We start from the raw sequence: 21536 nt of genomic DNA on the forward strand, positions 1-21536 counted from the left end.
CAATAAAAAATGTTACAGTGCAGAAAATTGAAATATGCTGCTTGGCTATCACGGCACCTAATGCTATAATCAACTTAGAAAAGGAGGCGTTCATACACCATACGTCGCTTCGCAGAATAACCAGAACAAAAGCGCTATGTCCAAAAGAGAACCATAAGCCTCACAACCCGTAATGTCATCAACCACACCCAAGCGTAAGGGATGACAGAACAGAACAGAAGTCTGACCTGGAATAGTCACCCTTTATTTTCCTTAGAAGTAAATTTGATGAGCTGTCAAAATTTATTGAAAACAACAACAACAAAGTACACCCATCAACAATATTATTAACAATATAACAATAATCAACAATATTATATTAAGACTTTTTGCGGAACATTGTCGGGTAACTCTTTTATTTTTTATTTTCGCAATTTTCTCGGAATATGACTAATATAATGGCTAAATTTAAATGTATTCCAATTAATTTTTCTTACTAAAAAACTCTCAAAAGAGTAAAAAAAGACCTGCCAAGAATAATCAAACTTCGAAAGTTAGTAGTATAAATATGTATGTTCTAATCCACTTTCATATAAAAATCTTGCGGTTTTGAGACGGCATGTATGTTCGAATCCAGTTTCATATGAAAATGTTGTGGTTAGGGGCGGCCGGTTTGGCGCGTGCCGGGGGCGACTTTTAGGGAAGCGTAGTTCGTAGGGCGTCGTCCGCGGGGGTTCGGGGATCCTCGTTCCGGGCCGGGGCGGGTTTTGTTTAGGTATTGGTCGGTTCGTTGGCCGTTGTTTTGAACTCCCTACAGTAGTATAAATATGTATGTTCTAATCCACTTTCATATAAAAATCTTGCGGTTTTGAGACGGCATGTATGTTCGAATCCAGTTTCATATGAAAATGTTGTGGTTAGGGGCGGCCGGTTTGGCGCGTGCCGGGGGCGACTTTTAGCGGTGCGTAGTTCGTAGGGCGTCGTCCGCGCGGGTTCGGGGATCCTCGTTCCGGGCCGGGGCGGGTTTTGTTTAGGTATTGGTCGGTTCGTTGGCCGTTGTTTTGAACTCCCTACAGTAGTATAAATATGTATGTTCTAATCCACTTTCATATAAAAATCTTGCGGTTTTGAGACGGCATGTATGTTCGAATCCAGTTTCATATGAAAATGTTGTGGTTAGGGGCGGCCGGTTTGGCGCGTGCCGGGGGCGACTTTTAGCGGTGCGTAGTTCGTAGGGCGTCGTCCGCGCGGGTTCGGGGATCCTCGTTCCGGGCCGGGGCGGGTTTTGTTTAGGTATTGGTCGGTTCGTTGGCCGTTGTTTTGAACTCCCTACAGTAGTATAAATATGTATGTTCTAATCCACTTTCATATAAAAATCTTGCGGTTTTGAGACGGCATGTATGTTCGAATCCAGTTTCATATGAAAATGTTGTGGTTAGGGGCGGCCGGTTTGGCGCGTGCCGGGGGCGACTTTTAGCGGTGCGTAGTTCGTAGGGCGTCGTCCGCGCGGGTTCGGGGATCCTCGTTCCGGGCCGGGGCGGGGCGGGGCGGGGCGGGGCGGCGTGCGTTTTTGTTGTTGTTGGATGTCATGTGCGTATTGCTTGGGTGATGGGGAATTGCTTATCAGGTTGACGTATTTGGGAGTGAATATTAGACCGTGGGTGAATATGTAGTAAGTTTGAAAATGATGGTTTTTTTTTTTTTTGTAGATTTTATTTACTTGGCTGATTTTGTTGTTGTTGTGATAAGAGGTGATCGTTTGAGCGCCATGTGCTAATTGTTTGGATGACAAATTAATATAAATAGTGGAATTGGTGAAAAGATTTTGTTATAAGTGAAAAGTTGCCGCAGAGGATGGATTCGATTAACGAATTATTGGGTTGCAAGCCGCTCATTTATATTAAAACGTCAGAGTTGGAAGTGGAAAAGCGGTACCACATCACTGGAGGCGAGAGAATGGAAACACGGTAAGTTAGAATTTAAAATTAAACTTTTCTTCTGCTAACAAGTTCTTTTTTTCATTGCTTTTTCTATAGATATGGACAGACTATCGTCGTGGATTTGGAGGGTACTATGCGGTTATTTTTACCATCGCGCTATAGTAAATGTAGCGATAATGTGTTGGACGACTTCAATACAGGGAAGTTGTCCTTGAGTTGCAGCGGTGCGGCCAATTCCAAAAACTTGGAATTCCATCTTCATATATAATAATAAACCATGAAAATGTAGATTTAGATGTGAACATTTATTATTATTCACAGAAAAATGACTTACAATAAAGAAAAAAACAAAATTTATTTATTTACAATGAAAACTTCTTTTTATTACATTTGATTATTATTTTGAGTTATAAATTTTTTCAGAAGGAATGCGTTTTGTAGCGCGCAACATCCGCTGTGGGCATTACAGCGTAACATGTCGGGATAATTTTGTTTCAGTGATTTTAGATTCGGACAGCTGTGATCTTCCACATTGAATACTAGTGCAATATTTCCCAGCAAATCATCCAGCCATTTTTTCTTCTCTGTTCCTTTGACGTAGATGGTTGTATTTTTCATGTTTAGAAGTAAATATTCTTTCACTTCCCAAAATGTTGTTAGTCCACCTTCCCATTTCAATCCATGATGATTTTCGTATACCCAGTGTGCCTGGGATTGCAGCTCTCTTGATAGTGTTGAAAAACTGAAGGGAGGTTTCAGTATAAAGTGTCGATGAAAATTTTCGTTTACATTTACGACAGCTAACTCTTTGATGATGAAAGCATTGTTGCATCCTCTAAATCCTTGCATATCGATAACGAAAATCATCGTCATGGTGATGAAATGGTGCAGTTTGCTTGCGTGCAGAATGTAAACGTGATACTGGATTAACATTTATAGTTTCCATAGTTTTTATACAAGTTTTTGAACTGAAGAAGTGAGTGGGTTGTACTCTATCACACGATCATGTAGGAGCAAGCAGTAAGCTGTTGTTAAGGCAGGCACATCTACAGATGTTTTCATGTCTAACCTTATGTCCACTGAGCCAGATTTCATGGATTCATTTTGACGTGAACAATCAATTACTATAATTGGTGCAGATTCCTTATATTCGCTTCGTGAAAGTAGTGGCTGGGGTTGTACACCGTAATAAGATTGTTGAAAATTGCAGTACATATCATAGAGAAGAGCGAATCGATCACGGGAAAATTTAATATTCATATCGTCATAAGGATACGATTCGGAGTTTAAATGTATTTTGATATTTGTTAAATCACAGTGATCAAATTTGCTGGCATCTTTGTCTTTGAGATTTTTTCGATTTGTCTGTAAAGCTAAAATAACATATCGAGGTTTTTCGAGTTGACCTGTGGTTTTCACATTCCACACATGATCTGTTGTTGTGGGTAGAACTGGATATTCGTACAGTTCCCAATTTCGAAAGCTTATTTGAATCGGATGTCCCGATTCAATATATTTCAACATTGACAATTTTTCAGCGCCATCGGGATTAACATGGGGCACCTTCCACTGTAGTTTAAAAATTTTGATGTGTACATTATCAGTGGATGAAATAAATGCATTTTCATCGCTTCTTGTGCGAACCAAAATTAGCTCGTGTTTAGCGTTTACAATAATTTTCTTGTAGTCCTCGGCAAATCCCAAAAGTTTTCTTAGCGGAATAGAAAAGTTGAAGTAACCACTTGACGGTGTGATAGATTCGTTCGGTGACCAAGCGGCATTATAAAGCATTTTACTTTCGTTTTCATTAAGTGATACATAATTTTTTAACGTCGATGTTATTCCCACATTTTTGTTTCGATCGATTTCTACTCCATTCAGTTCATATCTTATCTCATCAAATAGGAAAGCTACGCTATTATTCGTCAATTTAGCTAGTGCTGATATTGTTCCATCTGTTTTAGTTAAGGCGCCTTCAATGTAAATGAAACTCTGACTCGGCAAAATACACAAATCCTGTTGTTGTATGGGTATTCGGATTTCATCACTGGAGTTGTAAGATGATAAGAATGGAGAGTAGCTATGGTATTCGATTTTTGATATACTATTATCAAAACTGATTTTACGTGTAACGTTCAGGATATCGCTCATTATTTTTGTTTCAATTTGAATCCCAATAACTTTAGATACTGTTTATTTTGCAATGTTAATCGCGGTCTAGCTCGTTCGATTTTTCTGATTGAACTGGTTCTATCTACATTATCGGGCAGGTATTTATCATCGTTATATAGCAGCATCCTGGGGCTTCAAATGAAGTCTAATCGTTATTGTTTCCCCTTTGAAGTTTATTATATCTCCGTTTTGATCAATCAGCTTAAGAGTTAGCGTGCTTATTCGTTTAAGGCTTACCGGTAAATAAATGACGTTACTAGGAACCTCCACTATTTTATAACCTGGTCCTACTTCAGGTGAGAATTCATGGATTGTGTGTGAGGGAATATTGTTGATGTAAGAATTTCCAACTATGTTACACTCAATCCGTATTACGTTCACTTTACTTATACTCACAGGTAGATCAGAAGTATGTTTTTCATTGATTTTCAATTCTCGTTTAGCGAATCCCAACAATTGACCAATGGACCTTTCTTCATTGAAGTAAATTGGAGCATTTGACTTTATTTCACTTTTGAGTGTATTATTATTAGCCTGTATTAAAAGAATTATTTTGTCATTGATCTTCGCTAGTTCTTTATACAGATAGTTGGCAATATCATCAATTTCGTACGATCCAATGGGTATTTCTATAATGTGCTTCCCAATGTGAAATAAATTATTTTTTTCATCCACGTTAGGTATAGAATTATATGTTTGAAAATCAACAAGTCCGCATACGTAACCACCTTGTAAATCGATTGGTGGAAAATATTCAGTTGTAAGAATGGATGAATTTCCACTTAGAGTTAATGTAAGTGCCATGGCAGCATATAAAACAATGATTGATTTTCAGTTTTAAAAGTATTTATATATTTACATAGATGCATTGAAAATTTACAAAAGATTGTACAAAAATTTCAAACATAAATGTCCACAGTTATATGAGTCGTAGCTTTGATATGCATTGTAGTTGTATTTTATATTAGAACCTAGATAATCTATTAGCTCTTTCGGTGGAGGTAAATTTCCAAAACTATCAAAGTATTCCACATATCGATTCTGTTTTTTGTATGCTACCCAATGAGTACCAGAACCCTGCATATTATCCAGATTTACAATACCACATTCGTTTTGCTTTGCAGCTCCCCTCGGTAAATTATTTCGCATGAAAACTCCTCTGAAGTTTGACAAGAATCTGGCGAATCTCTTTAAATCATTCTCATTTAATGCTCTCTTGGGTAGCGTTTTTAAAAGTTTTTTGAAGCAGGATTCAAAAACAACCCTAATCCTTTTCTGTACGGTTTTAAATGCAATCCTCGACCTAATGTTATCTCCTCCATTTTTTGGTTATGACGCTGTTTTTCTTCTAAGGTCTTTTTGGCATTGGTAGCATCATTAACAGCTTTCGCTATTCCCGCAGCTCCACCTGATAAAGCACCAATAGCAGATAATCCTGCGAAAAGAGGAACTAGAAAAGGTAGAACTCCACCAACTTTAGGAATGGGTATTATCCTTGGAGTCTTGAGAGTCTTCTTCCGTCCCTTTGTTATATTCTTTGCAGCAGCTAAGGCTACTTTAATACTCGCTTTCATTGTGTCGGGTTTCTTTCTTTTGACAATCCTTCGGACTTTGGAAACAATTGTTCCAAATTTCGGTTTATTCTTCATTCCCATTCCTAATTTTACTTTAGCTTTCATCATGTTGGTTACAAGTAGTGCGTTAGCTCGTTCTGACAATCCTGCGTCTGCTGATCTGACTCGTTGCCATGCCTTTTCAGCTAATATTTTATCTAATATATGACGATCAGCCGTTTCTTTAAATTTTGAATATCCAATATCATGCTCTTTACAGGCTTGATCCAATAAGTTTATTCCTGGATCACCTCTAGCAAGCCGCTCGCTTAGTTTTGTACCAGGACCACAGTATTGATAACCGGGTAGATGCAGTTCAATTGGAAGTTTATTGATTAGGGTATTAATCACACCTCTTCCTTTCACCGCTTTTCGTGTTGTACTAGTATATTTATTTTTATGATCAATCATTTTATAGTGACCGTTCTCTTTGCGTCTATGTATGCGTATAATCCTGCTCGGTTCAACAACTCTCGCAGACTATAACACTTTTTGCAACAACGTAATTACTTTCAGTCTGGTTGTTTAGTTGCACTGATAATGCGGTTTATACAACAACAACAAAGGTTGGTGGTGGAAAACACTGACATTACAAATGAAAGCTGTATAGCTAAACACAGCAATTTATTGCCTAATAATATTCGGGGTATTATTACGGGTCCTTCTAACTGCGGCAAAACTAACGTTATGCTTTCTCTATTGAAGCACCCAAATGGTATAAAATTTGAAAATATTTACATCTACTCGAAATCATTACATCAACCCAAATATGAACATTTGAAGCAGGCTGTTAAAGCTATTTCCGGATTGGGCTTCTATACATTCTCAAATAATAGTGAAGTGATTTCGCCTGAAGAAGCCAAATCTGACTCTGTTTTCATTTTCGATGATATTGCCAGCGAGAAACAAGAGAATATTCGATCATATTTCTGTATGGGACGACATCATAATATTGATAGCTTTTATCTGTGTCAAACATATACAAGAATACCGAAACACCTTATTCGAGATAACGCAAATTTTTTGATTATATTCAAACAGGATGATATGAATTTAAGACACATTTACAATGATCACGTAAACACCGATATGACTTTCGAACAGTTTAGAACCATTTGTGCTGAATGTTGGAATGATAAATATGGATTCTGTGTAATTGATAAAGACAGTTCTTTAGAGAAGGGTCGATATCGAAAGGGATTCGATATATTCATAATACTATAAAAGCAAATCCACAGTATGGAAAGAACCCCACATCTATTAAAAGCATCATTACCAACTTAGCAGTTCAGGAGCAGTTCAAATCAGTTCAGGAGCAGTTCAGGAGCAGTTCAGAGCAGTTCAAAGCAGTTCAAAGCAGTTCAGAAGCAGTTCAAAGCAGTCCAGGAGCAGTTCAAAGCAGTTAAAATCAGTTCACGAACAGTTCAAAGCAGTTCAGTTCAAAGGACCAGTTTGATGCAGCTCAATAGCTGTTCAATACAGTTCGATAACAGTTCAATACAGTTTGAGTGCAGCAACAGTGAGGACAGTTCCAAACAATTCAAAAGAGAAACAACAAATCGATTTAGGTGCTGCAAAAATCAGTTCAAAATCAAACTAGAACCTATTGAAAGAATATTTCAAAACATTTTAGATATATTTCGAAATTTGACCGATTGCATCCGTTTGCATAAACAATGAAAAGAACAAAGCTTGACAAACAGTTGCTAAGTGATATTGTAAAGACAACCGATTCAATAAGGAAAAAATATCAACAGCTGAAAGCTAACAAAGCCGGAACAGAGATTCAGTTGGAAGAAACATTTAAGCCCATCACGGAACCCCTCAAAGAATTTGTTAAAAAAGCTAAAGTATTGCAGGAACAAGACATAAAAAAACCAAAGATCAAAGAAGAGTCTTCATCAGCTCGTATTAAATGTAAAGATGAGGAATTAAAGAGAGATCGTGTCTATGAAGAAAATGAACACATTTTTGAAACCCCTAAGTCAAAGTTTAACCGGAAACTTAACCTCACCAACACTTCTTCTTCTTCTACAAAAGCTGTTCGCCAATATGTTGCCACTCCGGAAGGACAAGAATATCTGGGAGAATACCTGAAGCAAAATCATTTTTCAGATATTGCTAAGCAATATCTAGATATCTATGTAAATCAACCATCTGTAATTGACAGTGTTTATGGGGTATATAGGGATGACAATAATGGAAATCAGTGGAAAATAGGAAATTCAGATTTCGCAATCGATGATAATCATATAATTGTAGATGAAAAATCTTACATTGGAAGTCGGGGTTTATATGAACTGCTTTTTATGAAGTATCCAGATGAAACAATATATTCCGACGATGATTTAGAGAATTATAAAAGTATTCTTCTACACTCTAATGCTCACAGGCGTTCTTATGACAGTAGCAGTCAAATCAATGGAAATCGAAGCTTTAAATATACAAGAATAATTTCTAAATTGTTAAATAGAAAAGAAGGAAAAGGGTTAACACGAACCCCTAATATTAAATGCAAAAACCCTAATTTAATGGAAACGTCTAACAAACAAATTGACTATATATATTGGGATGATCCCAATGAACTAGTAAGTCGATTGCGGTTACTCATTGCGTCACAGCAAGCCGGTCACAATAATCATAACAATGAAATTATATCAATCATTGAAGAATTGAAAGAATCACAAATAATAGAATAAACACGCAGCTCACATCATTTATTAAATGGGTGTTGATAAATTTGGTCGATTTTCAAACGATACTGGAGGAGGAAAACGTGGTTTGCAAGGACTTCAAGGACCCCCGGGTCCTCAAGGTCCCCAAGGTCCTATAGGTCAGCAGGGGCCCTCGGGTCCCCGAGGTCCGGAAGGAAAACCTGGTAAGGATGGTCTACAAGGTTTGCATGGTGCGGGATTTAATAAAACGGAAAGCGGTGATTACAACATCAAATTCAAACAACTCAAGAATCTTGGAGAACCCGTTGAGGATGCTGATGCTTCTACAAAGAACTACGTTGATATTAACATTGAGAAACTCAAAGAATATATAGACAGACAAATTCAACTTGAAATCGACGAACTTACAAAACTATAATGATGATGACAGTTCAAAGTCATACCTTGAAAACAACAACAACAAATACAACTATCAATCATATTACGAAATTCAGTTCATTCTAAAATGAGCAAACGGCAAGTAGTAAACGAATTACATAGGTCAGCTCGAAAAAATTTTAACCGACGACCAGTCATAATTAAAGGTTTGGATGACTTGTGGCAGGCCGATTTAGTTGAAATGGGAGCATATGTTAGCGACAATACGGGGTTCCGTTTCCTTCTTACGATCATCGACACGTTTTCCAAGTTTGCGTGGACGGCTTCCATTAAAACAAAAACGGGCAAAGAAGTTGCTATAGCAATTGAACAGATTCTCCAACGAGGACGCATTCCTAAAAACCTACAAACAGACGACGGAAAAGAATTCTACAACAAACATTTTAAAAATGTTATGACAAAATATCAAATAAACCATTATTCTACGTATAGTCCACTTAAGGCATCAATTGTTGAACGATTCAATCGTACCCTAAAGAATATGATGTGGAAAGAGTTTAGTATGAATGGAAACTACAAGTGGATCAATCAAGTCGATGATATAGTTGACGCCTACAATAATAAAAAACACCGAACAATTAAAATGGCTCCGTCTGCTGTGAATAGTTCCAATGAAAAATTACTCCTGTCTACCGTATACAACAACATTAAGGTGATGGGTCCATTTAAATATAATGTGGGTGATCATGTTCGAATCAGTAAATACAAGCATGTATTTGAAAAGGGCTACACACCCAATTGGACCACGGAAATTTTCAAGATTCGCGAAATTCGTATTACCAATCCCGTTACATATCTATTAGAAGATTACGAAGGAAATAAAATTGAAGGTGGTTTTTATGAGCCTGAACTATTGAAAGCTGAGCATCCGTCAATTTATCTTGTGGAAAAAATATTGAAAAGGAATGGTAACCAAGCGTTTGTGAAGTGGCTAGGGTTCTCAACGAAACACAATTCCTGGATAAATACCAAGGATATGATATATTAAGATTCACAATGAAACACTGTAATTTTGATTGAAGAATAAAATTTATTTATTAGTTAATCTTTTGTAAAACTGAACAAGGTTTTTCATTTCATTTATTCTCCTACGAACACTATAACATTCACAAGTGTCTGGTCCGCATTTTGCATCGTCATATGCCCACGGGCAGCTCACGTAATGTTTTCCAAATTGGCTGACTTTCTGCGACATTTCAGCGTATGGTTTCAAAAACGTATAGCTGCTTATAAATTGGTTAAAGTGCTCCGTAAGAATTAGCAATCTGTTGGTACAAAAAAATTGTTTCAACTCCTCAATAGAACGTTGAAGGTCGTCGTCCACATCGTTGTTATTTTTATTCGTCGTCGCCATTTTTTTAATTCGTTGTGCACAGGTTCGCGGTTCAAGCAATACTCATAGAATAGGTTTGCTTCATTTTCTTCAAGTCCAGAAATTCTATATTGCTCCTATAGTCTGGATCTGCCTGTTTTATATACTCAACCTCGCCATTACTGAGTATTCTTTCGGTTTCGAACTCATGGTATTCATAACATGCGATTTTCAGTGAGCGCATGGAATAGTTGCTATCATATGTACATCGAACTGTTAAAATTTTGTCATCATCGAACTCTAATTTAAAGTGCCTGTAAAAAATATTTTCGCTCTCGATAATTCCAGCTATTTCCATTTCCTTCTTAATCAAAGCTTGCCGAAATCCTTCTATTGCTTCATCGACTGTAACATATCTTCTAGACGGTTCTGTTGTTGTTGTTGTTGTTGTTGTTGTTGACGTCGACGTCAGCCATGATGATGATGATGAAATAGCAACATCGGCATCATTTTGAAACGACGTGTTCGTTTCTGTTGAAACTGTACTAACAGTCATAAGTCGAAAAGATAATGTCACTTGCGCTGTATTGTTATCAGGTAGCACGAGATTAAACGCTAAATTGTTTGTACTTTCGTTGGTATTAAGATTCACCACTGGTAATGGGCTACCTAAAAGAAAAGGCACACCAAAACCTAACACAAGAAGTATATCTAAAAACTTCATTCTATTCCAATCGATTTGCGAAAACCAACTAATTGTATATTTACCATCATGAGATCTATTTATACTGCTCTGAACGATTGAAATTACCTACCCTTTCGGCTGCTCCTATTCCATAAAAAGAGAGAGAGAAAGAAAACTTTTTTTTTTCTAGTCTACATTTATTTATTATTATCATATGAATCATTTTATTTTAGTTTACATCCATTCTTATATTAAAATGTCCCCAAGCATATGTCCTAACCCCGTCCTCTCTTATGAATCGCTTATCATCTAAATAGTTTAATGCAATTTTATTAATACATTCTGTATACAAGTTATGCATCTTAGACCTAAATATAAACATGTTACCTCTAAATATTTTTTTTCTAAATAGACAATCCCGATAATCATCTAAACTTAAACCATCCATTATTATTTTCTTAACTCCTTTGGCTTTTTTAACAAAACCGTCATTTTCTACGCTAAATGAATACATTTTAGATCTTAATCCTATAAATTCTGTCATTATCTTACCATTATTTTCATCTTTCATCAAACCCAAGACTTTAGCATTTTTTTGAGGAATATTATATATATTATCGATAGCATATTCTGATGTATCAAATTGTGTATCAATATCAGACAAAATATCTTTGTACACATCTTCCGTTTCGATAGTGTAAATGAAACTGTCCGTATCCATGTAATTTAGAATGAGCTTATCATTATACTTAGGTTTCATATAATGATAGTGAAAATCATACATTTTCAGTTTGGATAGATCAAGCACAGTAAATCCCAAGTAAATTGGTTTGTCGTAACAAGTAAATACTCTATCCATTTGGATAGCTGCCATGTTTGGTGTAAATACAGCTGCGCTGTGAAAATTGGGTTTTGAAATAAGCACTCGAGCGCCTGAATGTCTGCCTCGACTCTCCCAATCGGTAACAATTTTTACGTCCTTTCTTTTGTCAACGTTTTCCATGGTTTTGCCATAAACTGCATTATTCAAAAGTTTGAAAAAATTTTTCTCGAAAGGATTTTTACTCATTTTCCTGTAATGGGTATTTAAATCGATATATTCCTTCAACCAACTGGATTGTTTAAACTGTAAAATCCTGTAGATGCGAGTCAGTTTCAAACCATTTTGAATGCATTGCTGCAGATTCCGATAGTGGATAACATATTTTTGCTTGTCTGTTAAATCCACAATCAGTTTGTTAGTTTTCGAATTATGCGGGATTTTATTTTCTGGACATAATGGCAAATCATTGTGCTCATCATGTTTTGATATTGGATACTCCAAATCAACTTCCAATATGTATCCAATATCCGAATCTGCTGCAATATTCAAAACATCAAAATCAACTATATTTTCAACCCACTTGAATTCAGCATAGGGAAGCGGCTGTGACATTGCCCATCCGTATAGATTATTAGCATCTACATACATTAAATATTTGGAAGGATCCTCTTCTTTATAATTTTTCATATATTTATTATTTGCAGTTGAATGGCGATGCGAACATTGCGTAATACCCCCCCTAATTCCTCTTTTCACAAAGTGATGCATTTCGATATCTGTAAGAAGCTCCAGTTTTATGGATGTAATTTTAAGCATGGCATCCCATGATAAGCCAGGAGTCGTATAATATTGACAAGGATCAAGTCCATATATATTTTTACAAACATTTCGAAAGTTTTCAAAAACATCTGTTAGAAGCAAAACATCTGTTTTCAGATACAACTCCAAATAGTCCCACATAACACCACAATTGAATTGCTTCCAAACATTGAGCGCATGTTGATAATCTGCTTCTTTGCACTCAGTGTTTGACATCTTATTGAAAAATTTCTCTCGAGATGGTAGAGAAGTTTCATTAAGCCGATCCCAAGAGTTTATATATTCATAAGGAAACACACCCTTTCGCGTAAGAAGACTGAATTTTTCGCCATCTCCATATACCCCTGAAACAGTTTTCAAATCTTTATGAGCCAGATTGTTTACGAGTGCATCAAGACTGCTATGCATGAATCTGAACGAATCCAAAAATCTTAATTCAATGGTTTCAGAATCATTAAGGGGTATTTTTTTGGAAAGCGACACGTACAGTTCCTTATTAATGGGTATTATTGAAATATCTCCATCAATGCTTGCCAGCTCCTTGACAAACAAATGACAATCATACCCTGAAAAGTTATGAAATAGAATTGGGAAGAATTTAGGAATCTGAAACAAAAGATTGCATGAGCTATGAGCCGGACCTCTATACTTTCCGGTAAAGTGGCAATGTTCGCGAACTCTATCACTATCCAGCGTTTTCTTACAAATGCAACATAGAGTTGCTTCTCTTTGCGTTTTTTCCTCATCTAAAGTCAAAGTATTTGACGATTTGGGTTTCTGAATATGATTTATATAGAGCCATTTTAAATCAGATACTAACGAATTAATAAATTTTTTAGGAGAATCTGGTCCCTTGTATATTCTAAACCTATCTAAATTAGAATTGTAACAACACTTAATATAGTAAGCAAAAGCACACGGTATATGCTCTTGAAGAGTTGTTGTTGACGCTGATGCTGGATCCGGCTGACAACTTTGAATATCTTGAAGTAGACATTCGAAATCTGCATAGACTACAAAAGGCACATCTATTTGCCTCTCGAAATGTCTATACTCCAACGTTGATTTCTCCGGGGACACCATTTTCGTGACAATTTTGCTGCAATCGTTTTCATGACTCTTCAGCTTTTCAGTTGAATAGAAATGCTGAAGACATTTGTTACATATAAATATTTTTGAGCAGTGCGATGTTTGTTGCTCTCGTATTAATCTAAGAAAAAAATAAAATATATGAAAGGCTCTGAAAGAAAGACTAATCTGTTATATTCTCTTACCTTGACATATCTTTAATCCAAATGTAGTGGTTTTTTTCTCCAAATTGCAGCAGCAGCAAGTTGATGTGGTGCACCTTTTCCTCCTTCGACAGGTGATAGGGACCCACAATCTTTTTCATTTCTGAATCATACCCGAATAAATTGATGCTGATTGAGGGATTCAGCTCCTCAAACACACTAATGTCTTTCACTTTAAGGGGGAAATCAAGCCCCCAAAAGTTTATAATTCGTCCATTTTTTAGCACTATTACACTATCTGTGATATCATCGATTTCATATGATGATGTTTTTTCCAAGTGAGTGTTCACGGGGTATAGGGCAGAAATGATGCTCCACTTGAAGCAATAAATATCTTTATTTCTTACATTCACACATGCACGTTTTTGGGCTATATACTTTGGGGATGGAATAAAATTCGTTCCCCGCAGTGGTTTGAACTCATTTAGGTTTAATTCGCAATGCGTTAACCTCAATAAAGCCCATCCACTGTCCTTCTCCTGAAACCCTTCCATTTTTTCCACTATTTGAGCCGTCATATTGTTAAACGCGGGCTCTATCTCATTAGCACTTAATATTGCATGCATTTTGGTATTGAAAGACTTGATGCTCACAACACTTTCACTGTCCTCATCCATTATTTTTATAAACTCCGCGAAAAGTTCAATATTAAATTTGAATGCCATGCGCTGCTCTAACGCATTACGAAGGTATTCCATCAAAGGAGCCTCCATCCTCTTTAAAAACTCTGTAGCATTCAAAAGAGCCTCGTCCATGTTTTCGTATACCAGGGTTTCGATCCGGTTACCAAAACAACCTTTCACTCTTTTCAGGTTGGCATCAATTGCCTCGGTCGCGTTTCGCTTGTGCGAATTTGTTCGCAGATGAAACTGCCACGACGAACTCCCTACCTCAATTTTACAAAATTCACAATACATAGTTAATAGATTTAGTTAATAGTTAATAAATTTTACGAAAAAAAAGTTTTATAACCCCCCGATAACAATCAATCAATCAATCAGTTTTTTGTTTTTATTGTCTACAAACACTTTGTACGCGCGGCAACACAAACACAGCCAGACACACACACACGCAAAATCACTTTTATCTTTATTATTATTATAACTTCACGTAACTTAACACGCAAATTCCAATTTATACCGACGGCAGCACACAATCAGCTTTTTTTTCTAGTTCGTTCGTTCATCCGTATTGACTTGCGCGAATTCGGTAGAAATTAACGTAACTCAACTATTTATATTAGTTTATTTGATAAGCGATTTCCATCACCCCAAGCAATACGGACATGGTACTCCAACGATTACCACTTATCAGTAACCACAAGAAAATCAGCCCGAGTACATTTTAATCTACAAAACCATCACTTTCAAACTTACAATATATTCACCTGCGGTTTAATATTCACACAGTCCCCAATATACATCAACTTGATAAGCGATTTCCCGTCACCCAAACAATTAGCACATGGCACCCAAACGATCGCCTCTTATCAGCAACCTCAGCAACAACAACAACAACAAACAAATCAGCCAAGTACATTTAAAATCTAGAAAAAACCATCATTTTCAAACTTACTACATATTCACCTGCGGTCTAATATTCACACGCTCCCAAATATGCCAACCTGATAAGCAATTCCCCATCACCCCAAGCAATACGCACATGACATCCAACAACAACAAAAACGCACGCCGCCCCGCCCCGCCCCGCCCCGGCCCGGAACGAGGATCCCCGAACCCGCGCGGACGACGCCCTACGAACTACGCTTCCCTAAAAGTCGCCCCCGGCACGCGCCAAACCGGCCGCCCCTAACCACAACATTTTCATATGAAACTGGATTCGAACATACATGCCGTCTCAAAACCGCAAGATTTTTATATGAAAGTGGATTAGAACATACATATTTATACTACTAAAGTTGCTATGGACTGGCAACATTGAACGAATGGACGTCACACGAATACCTGAAAGGATATTCCAAGGGAGAGCAGAAGGGCGAGGACCGGTGGGAAAACCGAGAAGAAAACAGCGCATTAGAGGATCAGCGAATTTCGAAATTCTAGGACGCGATCGATGGATCAATATGATTGCAAGAAGGACATTTCGAAGACCAAAGCCTGAAACGAACTGTAGAGCCTCGACGACGGCAGGTTAGAAGTCAATGACGAAGAAGTACGCGCGATATGAACAACGACCCCTCGAGTATAAAGACCCAAGCAAGAAGTTGTAATTGTGCATCGTGAAAAATTAAAAGGATTGCTTGAAGGGACTTTGTAAAGAAACTGATTTCGTCCCATTGGGAAGTGCATACTAGTTGCCAAGGTCGACAACAAAAAGAAAATGACCCCCTACTATCACGTGTAGGAGAAGCGTTGACATCGGGAAGATTTGAACCTACAAGATCGCAATAGAAAACTGCCTAAGCTAACCGAAAGAGAGAAGACTGATCAGCATTGGGCCGCCATCAAAAGTTCAAGTTGTCGGTCACGTTTCGATGGTGCACAACAAGATCTGGTTGAAGGTGGAAACATGGAAACCGTTCGATGAAGGTAAGAAAGTGAAAGCTCTTATTGCCGCTGTGAGTAGAAGCCAGTAGTATAAATATGTATGTTCTAATCCACTTTCATATAAAAATCTTGCGGTTTTGAGACGGCATGTATGTTCGAATCCAGTTTCATATGAAAATGTTGTGGTTAGGGGCGGCCGGTTTGGCGCGTGCCGGGGGCGACTTTTAGGGAAGCGTAGTTCGTAGGGCGTCGTCCGCGGGGGTTCGGGGATCCTCGTTCCGGGCCGGGGCGGGGCGGGGCGGGGCGGGGCGGGGCGGCGTGCGTTTTTGTTGTTGTTGGATGTCATGTGCATATTGCTTGGGTGATGGGGAATTGCTTATCAGGTTGGCATATTTGGGAGCGTGTGAATATTAGACCGCAGGTGAATATGTAGTAAGTTTGAAAATGATGGTTTTTTCTAGATTTTAAATGTACTTGGCTGATTTGTTTGTTGTTGTTGTTGTTGCTGAGGTTGCTGATAAGAGGCGATCGTTTGGGTGCCATGTGCTAATTGTTTGGGTGACGGGAAATCGCTTATCAAGTTGATGTATATTGGGGACTGTGTGAATATTAAACCGCAGGTGAATATATTGTAAGTTTGAAAGTGATGGTTTTGTAGATTAAAATGTACTCGGGCTGATTTTCTTGTGGTTACTGATAAGTGGTAATCGTTGGAGTACCATGTCCGTATTGCTTGGGGTGATGGAAATCGCTTATCAAATAAACTAATATAAATAGTTGAGTTACGTTAATTTCTACCGAATTCGCGCAAGTCAATACGGATGAACGAACGAACTAGAAAAAAAAGCTGATTGTGTGCTGCCGTCGGTATAAATTGGAATTTGCGTGTTAAGTTACGTGAAGTTATAATAATAATAAAGATAAAAGTGATTTTGCGTGTGTGTGTGTCTGGCTGTGTTTGTGTTGCCGCGCGTACAAAGTGTTTGTAGACAATAAAAACAAAAAACTGATTGATTGATTGATTGTTATCGGGGGGTTATAAAACTTTTTTTTCGTAAAATTTATTAACTATTAACTAAATCTATTAACTATGTATTGTGAATTTTGTAAAATTGAGGTAGGGAGTTCGTCGTGGCAGTTTCATCTGCGAACAAATTCGCACAAGCGAAACGCGACCGAGGCAATTGATGCCAACCTGAAAAGAGTGAAAGGTTGTTTTGGTAACCGGATCGAAACCCTGGTATACGAAAACATGGACGAGGCTCTTTTGAATGCTACAGAGTTTTTAAAGAGGATGGAGGCTCCTTTGATGGAATACCTTCGTAATGCGTTAGAGCAGCGCATGGCATTCAAATTTAATATTGAACTTTTCGCGGAGTTTATAAAAATAATGGATGAGGACAGTGAAAGTGTTGTGAGCATCAAGTCTTTCAATACCAAAATGCATGCAATATTAAGTGCTAATGAGATAGAGCCCGCGTTTAACAATATGACGGCTCAAATAGTGGAAAAAATGGAAGGGTTTCAGGAGAAGGACAGTGGATGGGCTTTATTGAGGTTAACGCATTGCGAATTAAACCTAAATGAGTTCAAACCACTGCGGGGAACGAATTTTATTCCATCCCCAAAGTATATAGCCCAAAAACGTGCATGTGTGAATGTAAGAAATAAAGATATTTATTGCTTCAAGTGGAGCATCATTTCTGCCCTATACCCCGTGAACACTCACTTGGAAAAAACATCATCATATGAAATCGATGATATCACAGATAGTGTAATAGTGCTAAAAAATGGACGAATTATAAACTTTTGGGGGCTTGATTTCCCCCTTAAAGTGAAAGACATTAGTGTGTTCGAGGAGCTGAATCCCTCAATCAGCATCAATTTATTCGGGTATGATTCAGAAATGAAAAAGATTGTGGGTCCCTATCACCTGTCGAAGGAGGAAAAGGTGCACCACATCAACTTGCTGCTGCTGCAATTTGGAGAAAAAAACCACTACATTTGGATTAAAGATATGTCAAGGTAAGAGAATATAACAGATTAGTCTTTCTTTCAGAGCCTTTCATATATTTTATTTTTTTCTTAGATTAATACGAGAGCAACAAACATCGCACTGCTCAAAAATATTTATATGTAACAAATGTCTTCAGCATTTCTATTCAACTGAAAAGCTGAAGAGTCATGAAAACGATTGCAGCAAAATTGTCACGAAAATGGTGTCCCCGGAGAAATCAACGTTGGAGTATAGACATTTCGAGAGGCAAATAGATGTGCCTTTTGTAGTCTATGCAGATTTCGAATGTCTACTTCAAGATATTCAAAGTTGTCAGCCGGATCCAGCATCAGCGTCAACAACAACTCTTCAAGAGCATATACCGTGTGCTTTTGCTTACTATATTAAGTGTTGTTACAATTCTAATTTAGATAGGTTTAGAATATACAAGGGACCAGATTCTCCTAAAAAATTTATTAATTCGTTAGTATCTGATTTAAAATGGCTCTATATAAATCATATTCAGAAACCCAAATCGTCAAATACTTTGACTTTAGATGAGGAAAAAACGCAAAGAGAAGCAACTCTATGTTGCATTTGTAAGAAAACGCTGGATAGTGATAGAGTTCGCGAACATTGCCACTTTACCGGAAAGTATAGAGGTCCGGCTCATAGCTCATGCAATCTTTTGTTTCAGATTCCTAAATTCTTCCCAATTCTATTTCATAACTTTTCAGGGTATGATTGTCATTTGTTTGTCAAGGAGCTGGCAAGCATTGATGGAGATATTTCAATAATACCCATTAATAAGGAACTGTACGTGTCGCTTTCCAAAAAAATACCCCTTAATGATTCTGAAACCATTGAATTAAGATTTTTGGATTCGTTCAGATTCATGCATAGCAGTCTTGATGCACTCGTAAACAATCTGGCTCATAAAGATTTGAAAACTGTTTCAGGGGTATATGGAGATGGCGAAAAATTCAGTCTTCTTACGCGAAAGGGTGTGTTTCCTTATGAATATATAAACTCTTGGGATCGGCTTAATGAAACTTCTCTACCATCTCGAGAGAAATTTTTCAATAAGATGTCAAACACTGAGTGCAAAGAAGCAGATTATCAACATGCGCTCAATGTTTGGAAGCAATTCAATTGTGGTGTTATGTGGGACTATTTGGAGTTGTATCTGAAAACAGATGTTTTGCTTCTAACAGATGTTTTTGAAAACTTTCGAAATGTTTGTAAAAATATATATGGACTTGATCCTTGTCAATATTATACGACTCCTGGCTTATCATGGGATGCCATGCTTAAAATTACATCCATAAAACTGGAGCTTCTTACAGATATCGAAATGCATCACTTTGTGAAAAGAGGAATTAGGGGGGGTATTACGCAATGTTCGCATCGCCATTCAACTGCAAATAATAAATATATGAAAAATTATAAAGAAGAGGATCCTTCCAAATATTTAATGTATGTAGATGCTAATAATCTATACGGATGGGCAATGTCACAGCCGCTTCCCTATGCTGAATTCAAGTGGGTTGAAAATATAGTTGATTTTGATGTTTTGAATATTGCAGCAGATTCGGATATTGGATACATATTGGAAGTTGATTTGGAGTATCCAATATCAAAACATGATGAGCACAATGATTTGCCATTATGTCCAGAAAATAAAATCCCGCATAATTCGAAAACTAACAAACTGATTGTGGATTTAACAGACAAGCAAAAATATGTTATCCACTATCGGAATCTGCAGCAATGCATTCAAAATGGTTTGAAACTGACTCGCATCTACAGGATTTTACAGTTTAAACAATCCAGTTGGTTGAAGGAATATATCGATTTAAATACCCATTACAGGAAAATGAGTAAAAATCCTTTCGAGAAAAATTTTTTCAAACTTTTGAATAATGCAGTTTATGGCAAAACCATGGAAAACGTTGACAAAAGAAAGGACGTAAAAATTGTTACCGATTGGGAGAGTCGAGGCAGACATTCAGGCGCTCGAGTGCTTATTTCAAAACCCAATTTTCACAGCGCAGCTGTATTTACACCAAACATGGCAGCTATCCAAATGGATAGAGTATTTACTTGTTACGACAAACCAATTTACTTGGGATTTACTGTGCTTGATCTATCCAAACTGAAAATGTATGATTTTCACTATCATTATATGAAACCTAAGTATAATGATAAGCTCATTCTAAATTACATGGATACGGACAGTTTCATTTACACTATCGAAACGGAAGATGTGTACAAAGATATTTTGTCTGATATTGATACACAATTTGATACATCAGAATATGCTATCGATAATATATATAATATTCCTCAAAAAAATGCTAAAGTCTTGGGTTTGATGAAAGATGAAAATAATGGTAAGATAATGACAGAATTTATAGGATTAAGATCTAAAATGTATTCATTTAGCGTAGAAAATGACGGTTTTGTTAAAAAAGCCAAAGGAGTTAAGAAAATAATAATGGATGGTTTAAGTTTAGATGATTATCGGGATTGTCTATTTAGAAAAAAAATATTTAGAGGTAACATGTTTATATTTAGGTCTAAGATGCATAACTTGTATACAGAATGTATTAATAAAATTGCATTAAACTATTTAGATGATAAGCGATTCATAAGAGAGGACGGGGTTAGGACATATGCTTGGGGACATTTTAATATAAGAATGGATGTAAACTAAAATAAAATGATTCATATGATAATAATAAATAAATGTAGACTAGAAAAAAAAAAGTTTTCTTTCTCTCTCTCTTTTTATGGAATAGGAGCAGCCGAAAGGGTAGGTAATTTCAATCGTTCAGAGCAGTATAAATAGATCTCATGATGGTAAATATACAATTAGTTGGTTTTCGCAAATCGATTGGAATAGAATGAAGTTTTTAGATATACTTCTTGTGTTAGGTTTTGGTGTGCCTTTTCTTTTAGGTAGCCCATTACCAGTGGTGAATCTTAATACCAACGAAAGTACAAACAATTTAGCGTTTAATCTCGTGCTACCTGATAACAATACAGCGCAAGTGACATTATCTTTTCGACTTATGACTGTTAGTACAGTTTCAACAGAAACGAACACGTCGTTTCAAAATGATGCCGATGTTGCTATTTCATCATCATCATCATGGCTGACGTCGACGTCAACAACAACAACAACAACAACAACAACAGAACCGTCTAGAAGATATGTTACAGTCGATGAAGCAATAGAAGGATTTCGGCAAGCTTTGATTAAGAAGGAAATGGAAATAGCTG

The 21536-nt window shown here is 37.0% G+C and overlaps 4 protein-coding genes across 4 annotated transcripts; 2 read left to right on the forward strand and 2 right to left on the reverse strand.

Moving 5' to 3' along the window:
* Positions 1-2870: 2870 nt before the first annotated feature.
* On the reverse strand, positions 2871-4070 carry LOC119658122. The gene has a single exon (XM_038065390.1). The coding sequence runs from the start codon at positions 4068-4070 to the stop codon at positions 2871-2873; it is 1200 nt and encodes a 399-aa protein (XP_037921318.1).
* A 4358-nt stretch (positions 4071-8428) lies between these two features.
* On the forward strand, positions 8429-8797 carry LOC119658123 (short-chain collagen C4-like). The gene has a single exon (XM_038065391.1). The coding sequence runs from the start codon at positions 8429-8431 to the stop codon at positions 8795-8797; it is 369 nt and encodes a 122-aa protein (XP_037921319.1).
* Positions 8798-11043: 2246 nt separating this feature from the next.
* On the reverse strand, positions 11044-14503 carry LOC119658124. Its single transcript, XM_038065392.1, has 3 exons — positions 13731-14503; positions 11202-13666; positions 11044-11123 (listed from the first exon to the last, which is right to left on the reverse strand). Exons 1-3 carry the CDS (start codon positions 14501-14503, stop codon positions 11044-11046), a joined length of 3318 nt encoding a protein of 1105 aa, XP_037921320.1.
* Positions 14504-17176: 2673 nt separating this feature from the next.
* On the forward strand, positions 17177-20967 carry LOC119658125. Its single transcript, XM_038065394.1, has 3 exons — positions 17177-18280; positions 18345-20809; positions 20888-20967. The coding sequence occupies exons 1-3, from the start codon at positions 17346-17348 to the stop codon at positions 20965-20967; spliced, it is 3480 nt and encodes a 1159-aa protein (XP_037921322.1). The 5' UTR covers positions 17177-17345.
* The last annotated feature ends 569 nt before the right edge of the window (positions 20968-21536 follow it).

The sequence above is a fragment of the Hermetia illucens genome, chromosome 5, assembly GCF_905115235.1.
Source record: "Hermetia illucens chromosome 5, iHerIll2.2.curated.20191125, whole genome shotgun sequence".
Classification (NCBI taxonomy): Eukaryota; Metazoa; Arthropoda; class Insecta; order Diptera; family Stratiomyidae; genus Hermetia; species Hermetia illucens.

Bases quoted from the DNA above. Each gene is read 5' to 3' on its own strand.
- LOC119658122 (XM_038065390.1), bottom strand. From the start codon at position 4,070: ATGAGCGATATCCTGAACGTTACACGTAAAATCAGTTTTGATAATAGT.
- LOC119658125 (XM_038065394.1), top strand. From the start codon at position 17,346: ATGTATTGTGAATTTTGTAAAATTGAGGTAGGGAGTTCGTCGTGGCAG. The intron at 18,281-18,344 runs GTAAGAGAATAT...TTTTTTTCTTAG, and splicing joins TGGATTAAAGATATGTCAAG to ATTAATACGAGAGCAACAAA. The intron at 20,810-20,887 runs GTAACATGTTTA...TAAACTATTTAG, and splicing joins TAGAAAAAAAATATTTAGAG to ATGATAAGCGATTCATAAGA.
- LOC119658124 (XM_038065392.1), bottom strand. From the start codon at position 14,503: ATGGACGAGGCTCTTTTGAATGCTACAGAGTTTTTAAAGAGGATGGAG. The intron at 13,667-13,730 runs GTAAGAGAATAT...TTTTTTTCTTAG, and splicing joins TGGATTAAAGATATGTCAAG to ATTAATACGAGAGCAACAAA. The intron at 11,124-11,201 runs GTAACATGTTTA...TAAACTATTTAG, and splicing joins TAGAAAAAAAATATTTAGAG to ATGATAAGCGATTCATAAGA.
- LOC119658123 (XM_038065391.1), top strand. From the start codon at position 8,429: ATGGGTGTTGATAAATTTGGTCGATTTTCAAACGATACTGGAGGAGGA.